This window comes from Hyposmocoma kahamanoa, unplaced genomic scaffold, assembly GCF_003589595.1.
Source record: "Hyposmocoma kahamanoa isolate Upper Pololo Valley unplaced genomic scaffold, ASM358959v1 84, whole genome shotgun sequence".
NCBI classification, from domain to species: domain Eukaryota; kingdom Metazoa; phylum Arthropoda; class Insecta; order Lepidoptera; family Cosmopterigidae; genus Hyposmocoma; species Hyposmocoma kahamanoa.
The window spans coordinates 5,501,980-5,521,328 of NW_020654229.1; the positions used below are offsets into that span (position 1 = coordinate 5,501,980).

General features: G+C 36.3%; 1 protein-coding gene across 1 annotated transcript in view; it reads right to left on the reverse strand.

Moving 5' to 3' along the window:
• Positions 1-1,770: 1,770 nt before the first annotated feature.
• Positions 1,771-19,349, reverse strand: part of LOC113234467 (protein MEMO1) — a 23,187-nt gene continuing 5,608 nt past the window's right edge. The window contains exons 2-9 of the mRNA XM_026469788.1: positions 19,033-19,114; positions 16,682-16,750; positions 15,183-15,295; positions 13,442-13,553; positions 9,938-10,003; positions 6,532-6,685; positions 3,291-3,395; positions 1,771-2,385 (exon numbers count right to left, since the gene is read on the reverse strand). Coding sequence (XP_026325573.1) covers positions 2,248-2,385; positions 3,291-3,395; positions 6,532-6,685; positions 9,938-10,003; positions 13,442-13,553; positions 15,183-15,295; positions 16,682-16,750; positions 19,033-19,114 — 839 coding nt within the window. The 3' untranslated portion in view covers positions 1,771-2,247. The remainder of the gene's footprint in view (positions 2,386-3,290; positions 3,396-6,531; positions 6,686-9,937; positions 10,004-13,441; positions 13,554-15,182; positions 15,296-16,681; positions 16,751-19,032; positions 19,115-19,349) is intronic.

The following is a 19,349-nucleotide window of genomic DNA, read 5'->3' on the forward strand; positions in this document are numbered from 1 at the left end:
AAGCACCACTGTTTGACATCTTTTTTAAATTCATTTCTAAAAAAGGAGGAGGTTTTGATGATTCTTTTTTTGTTGGACATAGGGTACTAGGACTATAGGACTCAGTAGTGGTCCCATTTAAATTTGAAGAATTTATTCCACTTCTAAGGGTAACTATCAATCCGATTTCGCGCACTTTCCGGTAATTGATTTCAATAAACTTGGCAAATGTAATTCCACGAACTTTTGAAGTCGGTTTTTTTAGTACTACTCTGTACTGAGATTTTATTTATTTATTTGTTAGATGATCTAGACGTATGTAACATGCCCCTTTGCATCTTCCATGAAAACGAGTGACACATGTATTGTGCAATCTACACGTAAGCTGTGTGGCCGCTTGGCATTTTCCGTGGACTTCAATCTGGTTCTCACATTGACCGAGCATTGTTGTAAAATAGAAATAAGAATTATAATTGTAATTTTTTTACTTAATAAATTAAATTCGCACCCCTCATGGACGAAAGGCATAAGTGGAATTACGTCAAACATGTTTATTGCTCCATTAGATACAGAATAATATGACCCACATCCTCTCCAACTGGAGATTAGATACAGAAATATGTATATAACCCACATGCTCTCCAATAAACATGTCTGACGTAATTCCACTTATGCCATTCTTCCATGAGGGGTGCGAATTGTTTTAAATCTTTTTCGTTTTTTTAAGTTCATCGCGATCAGCAGCTTTCAACATAATTAAGTACTTTATTTGTTTATTATTATTATTATTATTATTTTAATTTGTGTATATATGTACTATGTGTATTAAATACATATTCTTTTGCGACCTCAATTAATTATTTATTATCTTAGTTTTTTCCTGTAGCAAGAACGTTGCCTGGAAGAGATTGCTATTTAGCCATAAAGCCATATTGTACCTGTCATTTTAATTTTTTGTATTATTATGTATTTGTCCCAGTGTGCAAAAAGAATATTTATATTGTATTGTATTGTATTAGGGACAACATTTTATATCATACTAACACGTTTCCTATGGACAAGTGTAATTCTGGTTAGTTAATTAATGGATTTTACTGGAGATTTAAAGAAATTGTTGTTTAGGTTTTTTTAGTAGTAATTATATTAGCTTTTTATGAAACATACTACAGCACAATCTTTCTTGAGATTATATCTGTCATATAAATTAATCACTACAGATATTATGTATAAAAATAAGAAATTTATACCAAATTTAAAAACACAGTTTCTTTAAAATCGACTATTGGTGCCATCGCTGTGACAAACGTTTTTATCAACTTCAGATCTTTAATACATCTATGGGCGTGGATTCATACTTGGCGAGAAAAAAGCAAACCGGTTAAGCTTAAGATGCATTTTGTTTATTACAAATAAACTCCGTCCAACCGTTTATTTAACTTTTGACAGCTCGAATTGTAATGAATTGGTGATCTAATCCATTAGGACATTGGCGTTTCCGATTCGATTGTTTATATCAATCGATTTTATTTCAGAAGTTTTAATCGTGAATGTCAAAAGTTAAATAAATGTTTGGACGGAGTCATCGAGTATATAACCAGAAATAGAGACGAAGTAAGGGCCTTCCATCCCTGGCAACTCATCAGGCAAATGGGCTATATATATCACTTTTAAATATCAACTCTCGTTTGCACTGAAATGTAGACAGCGCCAACAATTGACCTGTGTGTACGTCTCGGTATATTTCAAAAATATTCTGCATTTAACAATGCGAGACATATAAATAATAATAATAATAAATTTATTCAATTTAAACATACAGCACTTAAACTAGATGACTACAATAAGGTACAATTCGATTGTATGGGCAAAACAAAAGTTGAACCATCATAACCTATTCTAGGTACAAAACCTGTGTTAATAGTGTTACGAAGATTCTCCAAAACCAAACAAACGTAATTACATTTCATCGTAATTTTTCAAATTTTGGCCATTATAGCAAGTAAAAGTGGTCCATATGAAGTGAAACAATTAACGACACCCGTTAATTGTTTCGAATTCGGGCTGGCCAATCGGAGCGCAGTTGTCACCGTAACGATTTGGCAGAATAGTTTTCAAACAAATTAAATGACGTTTCGTCTCTATTTCTGGTTATATACTTGATGGACGGAGTATGATACATTTATGGGCGTTGATTCATACTTAGCGAGAAAAAAGCTAACCTGCCAGCTTAAAATACATTTTGTTTATTACAATTAATTCTTAAAAAAATTATTCGAAAACGAGAGATGCACTAGCGTAGGAGACAGAAGAGTCTTGCATGTTCATACATTGGGAGGACTGAGCGTATTTTAAAAACTTGAATGACATTTGAGGTGAGTTTGCTTGTGACTGCAGCTTCGATATCGCCTGCAAACAAAAAAAAAACATTCACTTACACTTCACGAACTTTGATTAGCAAAAAACGTGATAAATGAGTAATTAAGTCGCGCGCCTGTTGGTAAGCGACACTCCTACCCATTACAGTTGAAATTTTTTTATGATATTAAGTGACGGGACGAACAAATCGTGCACCTGGTGATCCATAACAGCTGCAATGCTATTAAGATTATTTACTCGCTGCCATTGACTTAGCAACAAATGGACGTCGGGTTCGCGCTAAAAAGTGTCCGCACCTATAAGGCGTTAAAATCGCATACAGATGCCGCGCTGTCAATCGCGCAACAATCTTCGTTTGTTCGATTGACAGCGCGGTTGTCAATCATGCAGTACTATATAATAATAACTTGTACAAATTACTGCAGTAAAGTGTAAAAACAGGTTTTTTTGTATCATATTTTTTTTAAAGGCTGCTCCATTACTCTTGTGTTCAAGTAATTTTCAATCGAAGCTAAATATGATGCATTTTGTAAGTATCCAGTAGACGCTGAATATGGTATTTTTGGGCCCTCAAATTGTTGCAAGCAAAATTAGGCAGTACTGCAATGAAATTACATGTATATTAAATGTTTTAGTTTTTTTTTAGGTTTCGTTACATGCCACCTTCATGTCACTACGTTTGTATAGGTTAACTGCGGACATTATTTCCGTGGGTTTTGTATTAGACCCGACGTACATTTGTTGGTAGTTCAATGCTCGCTGCACAGACAAATTCATGAAGTCCGCTGGTTCGTTCCGTGGCTTGGCGTCTGGCAAGAATTTTTTTTCTAAGTTTCCATCATTATTTAATAATTATAATAAACTAGTGGAATAACACAAAAAATAATAGAATATTATAATGGTGAAACATCCTGAATAAAAAAAAACAGCAGTACCTGCAATAACACGCCAATGGGGTGTCTGCCGCAGATGGTGTTCCCATATTTGTTGAGGTAATCCGTAAACGCACGAGGATCCATTTTCTCTATAATATCCATACCCTAAAACAATTGACAATACGTTTTGTTTATACATATCCTAAAGAAAAGGCTCGACCACAATACAACTTGAGTCTATTCAAGTTAGCGACCTAGTACTGTGAAAACACAGCCGCACGTGATTTGTTACAGACAAGTCGCTAAAGCCGTATTCATAATGGCAAGCTAATTGGTCGGTTTTTACAGCTGTGTTATGCGGACGTGTGTTGTTTTCTCTGTTTGATACTTATCTGTGACTCTGGCTTTCTTAATGGACTGAGACTGATACCTTCTTACTCTGTGACCCGGTTTAAGACATTGACTGACGTCAAATAATAATAACGCACACACTCAATATAGCCCCGCACTAGGGAAACCATGAGTCGCGGGTGCCATGAACATGAACACCCACGAAGACTACCACAAATTACACCCAAAGTCACGAGAGAAATAAATCTAGGTAATACAAATATTTCTCCCGGCCCGGGAATCGAACCTGGGACATTTGCGTGACAGTCCGGCATGGTAACCATTCTCGTGCTATATCTGTATGCTAATTACTACAATATTCGCACCCCTCATGGAAGAATGGCATAAGTGGAGTTACGTCAGACATGTTTATTGCTCCATTAGATACAGAAAAATATTACCCACATCCTCTCCAATTCTTGTAATTCTAGCGATTAATATTGTAGACAGAGTTACAAGAATTGGAGAGGATGTGGGTTATATTTTTCTGTATTGGAGCAATAAACATGTTTGACGCTACTCCACTTATGCCATTCTTCCATGAGGGGTGCGAATTATTATTTTTTACAATTACTCTATTATTCAGAGTTGCATTACTATTTACAATTGCACTATCGTTTACAATTACACTATTATTATATAGTTATACTATTAGCCAAAATTATATTAAATTGTACACGTCTGTGTCGTCTACTATGTTCCGTGCCATATGTGCCCTGTTACCGGATCCACTGAAAATCGGCGTCGTAGCACATGCAGTGCGACGACACCAAGGTCAGTGGATGACGGATGACGAACAGCACAGCATGTGCATTTACGGCTTACCGCTTGATTATTCCCTCCGGACGCTTTCGCAACCGTAGTTCGCAACCAGTTGCGAATGAGGATTTTTTACACTTTGATCGCAACCAGTTGCGAATGAGGATTTTTTACACTTTGATCGCAACTAATTGCCAAACAAGAGTATTTTTTCTTCGTTCGCAACTAGACATCATGATTGCTAAGTTTCGCAACCAGTGGCGACTGAAGACTTTTTTTTTTCAAAAGTATACCAGCCAATTCAATAATTTCTTGTTAATCTTGACAATGTAACATTGTGACGTGCTCACACATCAACTGGTTGCGAACTACGGTTGCGAAAGCGTCCGGTGGGTATTATATCTTAAAATAGGAAGAAAAATAATATTTATATATAAGTAGTTTTAATTTTTTTTTGTACCAGATAATGTTGTACGTAATACTGAATACATTAAGGTCTAGGTGTAGCATTTCACTAGAATTAAGTAATTTTGTATTGTACTAACCATAGCACGTAAGACAAATTTACTGTATTATTAACATTACTATGGAACATGGTCCGAAATAAATTATTCTATTCTATTCTAATACATGGATCCACACTACGATAATTATTTGTTTATAATGTTGGTCACTGGTTGCGTATCAAGAAATGCTTTTCTTCCATGTCAACTACGTATTTTGAAAAGTTGAATTTTTTTCGCAACCACAAAAAAATACACTTGATTGGCAATAGTTGCGATCAAAGAGTAAAAAATCCTCATTCGCAACTGGTTGCGTACTACGGTTGCGAAAGCGTCCGGACGGGATTATTTATTGTTATTGTAATTTGCTTCCTGTTTGTGTGCTATTTGTGTGTATTATAATTGTTATGGTTTTTTTTCTTTTTTATTTCGATTTATTTCATGTTATAATTATGTTTCGCAGTTGTTAAATGTAGAACACATTTATGGAATAAAAATATTTCTTTCTTTCTTTCTATCTTTCTTACAAACATTTTTATTTTTGTACAAAATTAAAACACAATGAAGTGTCTTATTGAATGTTAGGATGTTTCACCACCATGATATTAATTTTTTTTTTAAATTACTCCATTAGTTTGTTATAATTATTAATACAAAGATCAAACACTTAGAAATAATGCTTAGTTGGCATAGCATCTGCCACGGTTTGCTAGAGGACGTCGGCGTCGGTTCGAATCCGGCCGGATCGAAGGAATTTTTACTAAGTGTTCGATCTTTGTTTTAATAATTATAACAAACTACTGGAATAATTTCACAAAAAATAAGTGAAACATCCTGACGTTCAATGAAACACTTAATTACAGTGAATAGCGACATCTTTAGCCAGGGCTGGTAGTAAAGGTGTCGCTAACTGGGTGACGAAATACTTTCATAGATTTCTCATAGATGGCGCTACGGCTGAAAAATCGTTAAAAACCAGGCACAAAGATCCAACAATTGTTTGTCGGACACGTTGCACGTTTGCACATGGAAAAATTCGCGAGTTCCGCTGGTTCGTTCCGTGCTTAGTTGGCCATAGCGTGTGCCACGGTTTGTTAGAGGACGTCATCGGTTCGAATCTGGCCGAATGGAAGGATCTTTTTCTAAGTGTTATCTTTGTATTAATAATTGTAACAAAACATAATTATTAAAATTCACGGAATGAAACTTATTGTTTATGGTGTTAATAATATAGTCCTATGAAGTTCTTAGTATTTTACAAATAACCCTGTATACAGGTTGCTCCACCAATAGACATAACAATTAAACAACTTTGTATAGCCAAGGCATATTCACTTCAAAGAAAACCACGTTGCTAAAAATATACCCAAAGTTATTCGTGTGTGTGTGTGTGTGTGTGTGTCCTAGCCGGTTTCGGTTACAGCGACTGCTATTGTATAGAATTAGAGCTACGGTTGTTTGCTCTTTCATGTGCCCTTAGATGGCTACAGAAGCCAATGTTATTGGTAAATATTCGCAAACAGTGGCGACACACAAGGACACCGTCCAGGTCTAACAATCTCTGCTCCTCAAATTTTGTCACCTGAGTTTTCACAATGCCTCCAACCAGAACGGCAAATCGACTGTATCTCCCAGAAAGGTGTTCGTACCTGTTTATCCAGCCACTCGATACTCTGATAAATAGGTCCCCTCGAATTATCTCTCCACGTATATCTGAAGCGTGAGCCCCAGTGACAGAAGTCTGAAGAGATTACCAGAAGATTCTGAGGGTCCGCGAGGTATGGCGCCAGGATTGCACCGTACCTGGAAAAAAATTCGCGAGTCTAGAAGATTTTTTGACAGTTTCGCGACTCGAGACCAATCGCTCGTCGTCGTTCAGTTATTGACCACTAGATGGTAGTACATAAATTAAAATTTCAAAACGTCGTAGCATCCAACAACTTTCAACGATATGCCAACAGGGTAAAGGTTAAATTATATTAAGAGTCCACAACTTGTTACTTCTTTTTTAAGCCTGCAATACATGCTCGGTGGCGCTCGCCTAGTTGATCGAGTGAAGGCAAGTGCCAACGTGTACAGGGCTCTTTTGGCGTGACCTGTCACAATTCGCAGTCGCTCGCGACCATTCGTCTCTGGAGCTCGCCTGCGCTCGGCCAATGGTGTTCACACGTTTGGAACAAATAAGATAGTTCAATTAATAACTTTTGTAACTATAGTGAAAAATAGGCATTTTGCATTAAAATCAGACTTGACTGGTTGATAAGTTTACTCAGTCAGCTGTGACTATGGGACCTATAAATTTATTTATTTATAAAGGGCCCGAAACGTTGGTATGTTTGAAAAATAATTGAGATCCGAAAAATAGGTTCCATTCCCAAAGTTTTCATGTAAGTTGTAAGTTTCACTTTTACGTCGTCCATATCGTTTCAATGCCCAATGAAAACAGATTGCGCCCAACGTGTGGGCAACGTACGAGTTGGCCTAGTCTCTGCCAACACGTATCGCAGGCTTTAAATTAAAATATATTTTATAAAACTACCTTGTTTTTTTAGTTTTTACTTTTGTTTCTATTTTAATGATTATGATAATATTATATTATATAGTTATTTATATTTAATTTACTAAGATTGTTAAATATCACGATATTGTTTGTTCTTTCGTTATTATTTGTGACACGCTTTGTCTATGCGTACGTTTATTTGTTCAATAAACAAAATTTTGTTTATATATTTAAGATTATGTGTGTATAAATATTACGAATAGAGCAACACTCAAACAAACCCTTTAGGTTCAAGAGTGCCAAGTACCTAGACAATAAATTATTGTAATATGAGTAAATAAATCAATAAATAATTTACGACCAATATTTTTAAAATCTTGATTACAAATCAAGATTTTGTAGTGTTTTGGTGACAGCGTTAAAATATACGGAAAGCTGTCGTCCTTTTTTTAAGTCTCTGAGACTGTTGACTTTTCCTTGCCTGTATAATCTTGAAATCTCTTGATTTGTCAAAATGAACTCAAATTTCTTCTCAGTTAGACCGCCGGTACAAAATCGTCATTTACGTCCTAGACCACATTTATTAAGCACAAAGATCTGCAAAACAGCTCTTCTTAGAAAGAGTGTTGTTCAACTCGCACCGGTCATATACAATAAAATTCCTGATCGTATAAAATCACTTGAAACGCATAAGTTCCAAAATGTGTTGAGCAATTTATTAATAGATAAATGTTACTATGACATCAACGAATTCTTAAATGACACTATAACTTAATCTTTTTGACCTGACAAAGCCGCTTGACTTTTGTAATTTAATTGTTGAAATGAATTAATTTGTTTTTATTATATTCACTATTTTGGACATTAACAATTAATCTGACATTCTTGAATACTAACGATATTATAAACATATGTAATACTTTAAATATATTTCCTTTTTTTTTTCTTTTCATTTTTATATTGTCAATACCGGTAATTATGTTTGTATTATAATATTCATATACCAAATATACTTTCAATATGTTTGTATGCCAAATGTTTGGCCGGACACAGTGAAACTATACCTACTCATTTTTGTACATGCCAACTTGCATATCTAACCTGTGTTTTCACAAATAAATGAATTATTATTATTATTATTATTATATAGCGGTTCTGATAATAATCGAAGTGTATATCGTCGGGGATAGTGCAATTACGCGTAACTAGCATTTGATTACGAGTCTTTCACTTGCGCGTGGGGCAAACTCTAGCGGCGCAGGCGTCGGCGGGGAGTTACAGAGACGCGGGGACATCCGCACGCTCCCGCGGCAGTCTCTTGAATGATTTCGTTATTCGACTCATTAGTAATCGCTAATTATGTCATTCGAATGTAAAATTAGTAATTTTCGTAATCGAATGATTTGAATGATCATTCATTACTAATTAGTAGTACTAATCCATAGATTCCATACAGCATTTCTGCTCGTGATCACCTAGCCCTCTCTGACGTAAAGGTAAATACTGTAAATGTGACGGGGACAGGGATATTTTGGCATGGACATGATGAGTGAGGTGTTCCGATATAATGGTCATTCGACTTGTGCACCCGACCGAATGGCAGTGGATTCGACTTAGGCGAATCTAAACCTAAATCTAAATTTAATTTATATGTTTAAATAAACTTATAATAATAATAACGCTCACAATCAACATAGCCGCGCAATAGGGAAACCCTGTGTCGCGGGCGCCATGGACACACACATAGACAACCACAAATTACACCCAAACTCACGAGAGAAATGAATGTAGACCATACAAATATTTCTCCCGACCCGGGAATCGAACCTGGGACCTCTGCGTGGCAGAGAGTGGTAACCGTTCGGCCACGGAAGCAGTTAAATGAATGATTTGCCCATTCGAATGATTAATATTAGTAACATTCAAAGTCGCGCATCGCTAACTCGCCAGTGCCCACTTAAACCTCAACAACTGCTACACTCGGTACCAGACACGGACATCTAGAAAGTTCTAAATTTCTCTTTAAATAATCACTCTATACACGGCACTATCGTTTTTGTTGGTATGGGCACTCCCAACACGTGAAAAGACCGTTCACGAGTGGCTCGCTTGCGCCAGCCGCTTGCTTTGGGTTGGATTTTTTTACGTTGCTTGAGTTTGATATCTAGCAAGCTGGATATTTCCACGCAAGCAACAAGGAACGTTTACGGAGGGCAGCACCACTGGCCAATCACAGAGCAGCAGACGGTTCGAGAGTGTCGACAACCCAAACAAAGGCAAGGCGCCGCGTATGCGCGCAAGTCTCTCCGCAACGCAAAGCAGAAGACTTCTGAACGCCTTTGAGCGAAAGGCAGATTTCTACCCAGCCAACGAAAGCAAGCGAAAAACGCTAGTGAAAATCTCGTGAATCCGGCATTAGTGTTCTAATCAAATCCGCGTAGGCAATAAAAAAAGACTTTTTTGGATTTCGTCCCTTTAATACTGAAGAAATACTTTTAATAATAAAATTAATAAAAATATATAATATTATAAAAATATACAGATAAAATTCTCACCTTGCCTCCTTTTCAGGCGTAAGAGATCCAACTAGAATAGGAATAATTGTAAATCCAGTTTTATATCTAAAAAGAAAACAAAATTTGTTTAAAATTCATTTTGAATGTGTAATAACAATTCAATATTGTAATTATCATTCGTACAAAGATCGAAAGTAGCAGTAGAGGTCCATGTGAAAGAGTTCATCCAGGGAAGTACTGCCACCTTATCTCTTTCTGCCGCCAAGTAGTAACGTGATACTGCGTTTTTTTTAATGATACCCAAGTGACGAACGGGTCGTGCCTCTGGTGGTAAGCGACACACCGGTCCAGGACCCCGATTCAGGACTCTTCGATATTTTAATCGAATCGTTCGATTGGATGTCGTTGTCCAAGAGCGTTTACGGAGTTAGTCGGTGAAATAGATTATAAGAAAAATGAAGTCCTTTTATATACATTTTCAAGACTGTAAAGGCCTTAAATATAGCAATGCATTAGTCTCGCATTCAAATAAATTAATGAAATTGAACAAAACTCCAGGTTTTATTTAAAATAATAAAAGATTTCGTTCTGAATAACGCAGCCTTTGCCGGTTGAGAAGTACGAGTAATCGTGCGAGTGTGACGTCATTTCGGTTCGGTTTCGAATACGACAGTTTGACGTTTGATTCGATTTATTGTAAAAAATAATGAAAAGAAATCGTACGATACGTAATCGAATCGGTCGACAACAGAGTTATCGTAAGGTTCGGAATGGACCTACAGACCCTGTACTCTCGTTCTTCGTCCGACACGCATCCGAAACAATTACTGTCAAATAAGAAATAAATAAAAAAATTGAAAGCTTCATAGTTGACATTGTCTACACATACACACACGTACAACAATTAACACCCATAATCAACTTTGTAAAGATATAGTATCATATAAAAACAATCTAATAATATTGGAACGAGCACAAAGATGTTTGCTGAAGGTTGCACTCCTAAAACCCCGACTTTTTCCTACATGGCAGCTATATCCGGAAGCGAACGTACTATCTGTACGGCAACTGTACTGCTTCTGACTTTAATGCGTCAGCACCATTGACTTACAATTATATGGACGTCGGGTCCGCGCTAAAAAGAGTCCGAACTTATAGGGCGTTAAAATCGTATACAGAGCGTCATTCACGCTTTAGTCTTCGTTTGTTCGACTGACAGCGAAGCAAGCAAAATTAGACAGTACTGCGATGACATTACAATTTAAATTCAATGTGTTAGCTTTTTCATATTCCTTTACATGTCACTACGTTTAAATAGGTTGACTTGGGACATTTTTTTCGTGGTTTTTGTATTAGACCCGTCGTCCATTTAATTGTAAGTCAATGGTCAACACTCAATCACTCTACCTTCTAGAAAATCTTCTGTGTCTACCAATCGAAGACTCTTTACTAGTTCCGAACACAATAGCGCTAGAACTTCGTTTGCGCAAAGATTCTTCTACTACAGAGGTAGTCGTCTTTATAATTTTTTTAAATAATAAATTAAACATTTTACTCCTTACTAAACATGAAGCAAGAGCGTTAATCACGAAATGGTTGTTAGGACGTAGTTACGATGAAGTTGAGGAACTTCTTATTATTAAAGCCTGAGTTATTAGTATACAAAACCGTCTACTCACAAACATGTACCACACACACACACATACACACGCACGCACGCACGCACGCATAATATAAACACTATTTTTGTCTATCTTTCTTTTGTTCATGTTTAGTTGTTATGTTTGTGGAGCGAAATATAATACATTATTATTATTATTAAAAAAAAAAGAAGTATTCGTCAATCCTTTCCATTATAATGTATCACAAGTTTAATTAATGAAACTATTTTTCCGGATTTAAATCGCGTATATTTGTTTTTTCAAACAAACCGACGTTTCGGGCGCTTTACAGGTCCCATGGTCACGGTTGACTGAGGTGGTACAGTCTTCAACCAGTTATATCTAATATTGATGCAAACCACCCTATTTTTTCACTATAGTTACAATAGTTATTAATTAATCACCTTATTTTTAATTTTACAAAGAAAACATTCCAATTTCTAATTTTCCAAGATCCGGAAAAATAGTTTCATTTCCTATGTGTAACAATCGTGAAAACCTAAGAACTCGATAAGTTTAATTAAGTATTTTTATTACCTTATTTATTTTCATTTGTTCATATTTAGTCCTAATAATTTATTGACAAAACTTCTTTGATATTGTATTCCGATTGCGATAATTGTTAACTTCTAACTTGTAAAGAGGAAACATTGATGACCTGCGAGACAGGCTTCAAGGAATCAAGACCAATTCTCTGTACGCGATTTACGTTGCAACAAGTTGTGTCTATAGAGTTGTATTTTATTTCTTATTTATTATGTATCTACCTGCACAATTCTGTTGTCAAATAAACAAATTTTTTTTTAATTAACAGTCATTGTTTCGGACAAACGTCTGACGGAATACGAGAGTAGGCCCCCATAGGAGTTGCGTTCCGGTTCGGGTTAAAGGTGCCGGTGAAATTAGGGGTTCCACCTCGGCCCACAGATCTTCAGGTATGACCAGCCCAACTCCATTTCATTTGCAGACTAGATATTGTAAGAAACTTGCAGCGTTTTACAGGCGTCAAATTTGAAGGCACCCTTACCTTTCAATATGGTAATTGTCACATTACTGCTTGGCGGCCATCGAGTATATAACCAGAAATAGAGACGAAATAAGGGCCATGCAACTCAACAGACAAATGTGCCTTATATTACTTTTAAATATCAACTCTCGTTTGCGCTGAAATCACAAATTAGAAAGCTGAAATAGTACAGCGCCAACAACTGACCTGTGTGTACGTCTCCATATATTCCAAAAATATTCTGTATTTATTGTAATAAAGATAATACCTCTAACAATGGCGGGCTTTTCCATTCGGTGGTGTGGGGAAAACAGCAAAACATCTAATTACAATACAAACGGAATCATTAAATATTAATTAAGTAATTTTTAAATTTTCGTCCATTATAGCAACGCTCAAGTTAAACTGGTCGATTTTAAGTGAAACAATTGACGACACCCGTCAATTGGTTCGAATTCGGGCTGACCAATCGGAGCGCAGTTGTCACCGAAATGATTTGGCAGAAAATTTTTCAAACAAATTAAATGACATTTTGTCTCTATTTCTGGTTATATACCCGATGAATAATATTCATATTTATCTTGCTATTTAAACGACATAAAAACTAAGATATAGTAATTTCCATGGTAGTTATAGTAAGGCAACATTGATTGTTAGTAATTTAATGTATGAATATGCCATTCCACTGAAACTTAACAGCCATTGCAACTAGATTTTAACAGAATAGCCAATATCTCAAAGGAATCAAGAATTAGCAGAATTGGGCGCTGTGGGAATTTGTAAATGAATTCCTATAGTATTACTAGAGTTGTACTGCACTATCATGGTACTGAAGATCGATTAAAAATAATCAAAAAGACTGTAATGGCTACTTACTCTTCCATGACCTTGGCGATATATGGTAAATGCATTTCTATAGAGTGCTCGTCTTCATCCGTTTGTACGTCCATCCATTCGAATTGCCGTGTCGCTTCCAACTCGGCATATACTGTAAATAAATATGACTTACAAGACTATGAAGTATCTGTCTAAGATAAGACTAAGAATCTATGTCCAGCAAAAGCGAGCTACAAGAGCAACTTACAAACTGGAGCCAAAAGTGGTGTGTAGCAAATTGGAATCGACAGTAATAGAACTGCTTAGTTTGCGCGGTACGTGTGCCAACAGTACGCGGAGTTCCATATACTTGCGCTCAGTTAGCCATTTTCGCTTTGTACGTAATGGTCGTGTCAATTATATCGCGCAATATGTCAAAAATAAAAACAAATGCCTTATTTTGCTACTTTACTTTGTGCACCACAAATGATAGTCTGACTTGTAATCTTCATTCCAGCGTGACCATGGACAAGTTTTTGAAATTTGACTGGCCAGAACAAAAGTCGCTATTTAGTCCGTTCTAGTCGCAAATTTGTACATGAGCTCCGAGACTAACACATCGCACTGCTATTACAATAGTGTTGTAACTCAAAATATGTGAAATTTAAAATTATATCATAATTGAACGTAAAATTTGATTCTACACTTAAAATTTGATACATTGATTGAAATTTGATACACGTCAAAAAACCGTTGTTAGAATATTGTAAGAAACAATCAAAAGATATCTACTTAACTCAATATGAGACACACTTTATGTGAGCTAGTTTCGGCCAAGAGAAACCTTATTCAAAAACATGAAATTATTTTTTCCATTTTATTGCTAAATATATTTAAGAAATCTTACTTGGTGCAACAAATTTCGTTGGCTATTCAGCGCGGTAATGCTGCCAATGTTATAGGGACGTTTGAGCCAGCTAAGATTCAGAGCGGTCCTGTTTCATTCTTATAGTTAAATAGAAATGACTAAGTCTAGCGATTTGAATTATTAATTTCTTTGAAAAATTGTTTAAGTGTCTATAACATACTATAACATATACACAAATTATAATTATTTTATGCGGAAAGTGAATAATTCGTTCTTCATCGATTCTGAGAACATCCACTTTTTGAGTTAATTCACTATTGTATTAACAGTGCGATATGTATAACCTTCAAATAATAAATCGGTTATATATTCTAAACAAAGGAGCGACTAATTCTAAAATTTTCCGACTAGAACTGACTAATTCATGGCTATTTCTGGGTACAATCAGATCTAGCGGCTATCTCGAGATTCAAAAATGGTGCCGCCGGAATAAGCTTATTCTAGCGTGGAAAGTAAAACACCTCAATAACTTCAAAACAGCGTAACAACTGAATTTTGTTTTTTCGACTAAATCACGACTTTTTTTAGTGTAATCAGATCTAAGCTAGGTTTTGTAGTTCTCGAGACTGAGACAAGGTGCCGCTGGAATATGCTTATTGCAGCGTGGACAGTAAAACACCCTTATAACTTTTGAACGGCGGACCGACTAAATCCATTTTTTTTTACTAGAACCGACTAAATAGCGACTTTTTTCTGAAATTTAAAACTCGACCATGGTCACGTTGGAATAAGGCACGCAGCAATTTTTTACCCAGTTGTAGGTCTACCTTCTGGTTGACGGATTGTAAATCATAAAAAATTGTAGGAAAATAGCAAAAAGTGCGCATGAAAAATGCAGATTGACGATGCAATCACTGCCATAAAAAAACCAACTTTGTTTGTCAATGGTGAGATCATATAACGGCGTCTGGTACTTGTCTAGCGAGGAGAGTGCACAGCCGCCAAGTCGAACGTGGTGCGATGGGCCTAGGATGAAGATCCGTTTCCTGGAATAAAATATAATGAAAGTTTCTGATTATCTACGTTTTAAACGTCACTTAACAACTGCACCACAGTGGGGCACGCCCACAGGCGTATATCTATCGTCTACCCTTTTTGAAGACGACGGAGTCAAATGTCATGGTTTTTTTATAATATCAAGTGACGGTGACAATCCGGAATCGAAGGAATTTCATAATTATAACAAACTAGTGGAATAATTTCACAAAAAATACTTGAATATCAATTCAATACAAATTTAATTATGAAATTATTTTTTACATTTTATTTTTAAATATATTTGGTAATTAGGAAACTGTTTATATGTCTGTAATAAACTTGTAACCTATACATAAATTGTAATAATCTTTCAAGGGAAGTAATTAGTTTTTTCATCGAACCTAAATAATTGTAACCTTTTTAATTAAAAAAAAGACCTCAAAAGTTCCTGAAACTTCAACCATTTGCCAAGTTTTATTGAAATCTATTACTGGAAAGTGCGCGTAACGGGATTCATCCCCTAATTTGCCACCCTTAGAGGTGGAATATTTTTTTCAAATTTAAATGGGACCAATACTGAGGTCTACTTCTTTGCAACAAAAAAGAATCATCAAAATCGGTTCACAAATAGAGACAAAAAATACAGTCGAATTGAGAACCTCCTCCTTTAGTCCTGAAGTCGGTTAAAAATAATAATAATAATAACGCACACACTCAACATAGCCCCGCACTAGGGAAACCCTGTGTCGCGGGTGCCATGGACACACACATAAACAACCACAAATTACACCCAAACTCGCGAGAGAAATAAATGTAATCGGAATCGAACCTGGGACCTCAGCGTGGCAGTCCGGCATGGTAACCGTTCGGACAAGGAGGCTGTTATACATACATATTATTATCATCATACCTGACAGAGGTGGGCAGATCATGGGCCTCCACCTCGATCTAGTTTACTAGTAACTCACGAGAGAAATAAATGTAGGCCATACAAATATTTCTCCCGGCCCGGGAATCGAACCTGAGACCTCTGCGTGACAGTCCGGCATGGTAACCGTTCGGCCACGGAGGCAGTTAAAAAAAAATACACTTTTTGACTTAATACACTATTGTATTAACAGTGCGATGTTTAAGGCAGATACATTAATAATATAATAACGCACACACTCATGGCCCCGCACTAGGTAAACCCTGTGTCGCGGGTGCTTGGACACACACACACACAGACAACCACAAATGGCACCCAAATTCCTGAAAGAAGTAAATTTAGACCATACAAATATTTCTCCCGGCCCGGGAATTGAACCCGGGACCTCTGCGTGGCAGTCTAGCGTGGTAACCGTTCGACAGCGTAGGCAGTTTGCTATCATAATTTACATTTGGATCACACTTACACAACTACAGGACTGACTTGTCTGTACGCGTACGCTGCGCACGCGCCGCAATACGAGTAACCAGCGTGCCTGTTAAAGAACAATATTATTAGTCAGTCTTTTTTATCAAACAAATAATATGATGATGAAAATGATGCAAAATTTGATGTAGAAAATGAAAGAACAAAAAGCTGTAACAAAAATACAATGAGCGAATCTGAATTCGAACGACATTTAAATTCCTCTGAATAATACAAAACGCGCGAATGCGGCGCGGGCGCTGAACGGAGTCCGTGTAGCCGCCGCGCGGCCGCCGCGTTGACCAAATTCAAGTCAGGTTCGCTAGCGTGCCCGGAACGCTCATTTAAGTTCAAACGTAAATGGTAAATAAATAGAGCGTATTTTGCCATGACAGTTAGACGCACGCGGTCGCTGCGCGGCGGCGATCGCGCTGGATGAGCGCGATGAAATTCGTGAAGAATAATTGCTCCCGTACACAAAAAGTTACAATGGTACAAGTCTTCCTAATCAGTCTTATGACCAGTCCACTTACCCCAAGAGAGCCTATAGTCTGTCTTTTTTGAAGACGGTAGTAAAATGACATTTACAGGGTTGCCAGTTTTCATACAATTTTGAACAGTGATGTAGTTGTTGTCGACAGATTGTGAAAGATAAAATTTTGAAATGACTGTATTGTGAGTGTTACGTTCTAATGATTACTATATGCGTTATTGCCGTCTATGTTCTTATTTTCGTAGTTGGCCTACGAGTATCGAGATAAATGTTTATTCATATACATTTTTATAAGTATAACTGTGAACGTGGAAAAAGTAGGAGAATATTTAGTGCTTACATGTCCATTCGACATGTGGTAAATGTTCTACCCATTTCGACTAAAATCAGTCTAGCACAGTCGCTCCTTCTGCCTATTCTATCCAGACTCGTCTGAAGGTCTACTCAACAAGCTGGAGCGGTTGCAGAATCTTTGCATTAGGTTCATTTTTGGGTTGCGTAAGTTTGACCCATGTTTCAGACTTTCGCTCCAAACTTGGATGGTTACCCATTCGTCGTCGTAGAGATTTTCGTATATACTCTGTTCTGTTTAATCCCACCATCCCATTGTTTCGTGCATCATAGCACTATTCTCAGTCGAACCTTACGGTCTTCTCTCTTACTCTTTCTTTAAACTGTCATATCCACTCTTTTAACTTTTATTCCAATTCTTTCAATGTTAGAAGCATCAAACTGTGGAATTCCTTACCTGAATCAATCAGACGCCTAAGTCTGTTGAGTCTTTCAAAACTTTACTCAAAGCTCATTATCTTATACTCTAATTGTTATTTTCTCCTGTTCTTCCTGATTTTAAATTTCGTGTACCTATTGTTATTATTAGGTTTTCTTTATTTATTACTTTTTTTCTTCATTTGTGTATGCGCAATATGTGTATTAATTAAATACAAATTCTGTTGCGCCCTCAATTAATTTTATCTTATAGTTTTTCCTATATATATATAGCAATAAGGCCACCTGTTGTAGCTGTCGTTTTTACTTTTTTGTATTATTATGTATTTGTCCGTGTGCAATAAAGAATATTTGTATTGTATTTAAATTTGAAAGCATAGCCGAATTTCATAATCTACATTCAATTCAAACAAAAAACTTTAAAATATGCCTCCCTTTTGTATTTTTCATAAATATACTTCCAAATACAGTGTACGTGTGTATGGACTTACAGAAATTGACAATTCAAATGAACTTGTGCTCAGTAATTGGATTTATAATGGGTTGAGGATGATTCAAATAAACAAGTTCGGCTATTTATTCCATAAGCGTGATCGATTTATCGACTCAATCGCTAACTGCTTGCAAGTTGGCAACATTTTGGCGCAATGATCTGTCATTTTGCTCCGTCTTTAAAAAAATACAGACTTTATATCTAATGATGAAAAAGAAATAAATCACGTGAAGTTAGAGTTTTAAATGAGGATACTTCATGAGCTCGTCCTCGTAATAATTTTCCAACCATACCACATTTCGATGCCTTCCATAATTTCTAAAACTCGTATCTTATAAAGAGTGATTATTCCGGAGATGACAATTTCTATTTATTTTAAATTTCTTATTAAGGGTGTTAATTTGGAAGCATTACTTTAGGAATAGGGAAAAGCCAGCGTGTGAATATGAAAGAAATGTGATGTGAAATCAACCTGCAAAATTTGTACATACAATCCATTTATTGTTTTCAGTAACTTTGTGTTTTAAGATACGAGTTTGAGAAAGTAAAGCGACGATTTGTCGTAGGTATTTTATTATGCCAGTGTCCTGCTTTGGAACGGATGGCAGATATATAGACGTTTTTTCAATGTACTTACGGCGCAATGATAGCACGAGCTGGCCCATGAGTGAGATCCGCCTTTGACAGCCACATGTCTAACTGACGAGAGAGCTCGCTGCCTGAAAACACAAATATTTTACTTTGTTTTTAATACCATTCACATGTCTTCCCGTAACTTCTTCTTTTTATATAAAAATAAGTGCGCATTTGACGTCCATCTCACCTGATGGAAAATGACGATGAGGTCGACGATGTAGCATGCACATCTAAATAATGCCTATTTTATTTTCTATCTACATAGGTGGTTAGTATACACTCCGCTTGCCGGTCTGATACAGCAAGCGAATAGCTATA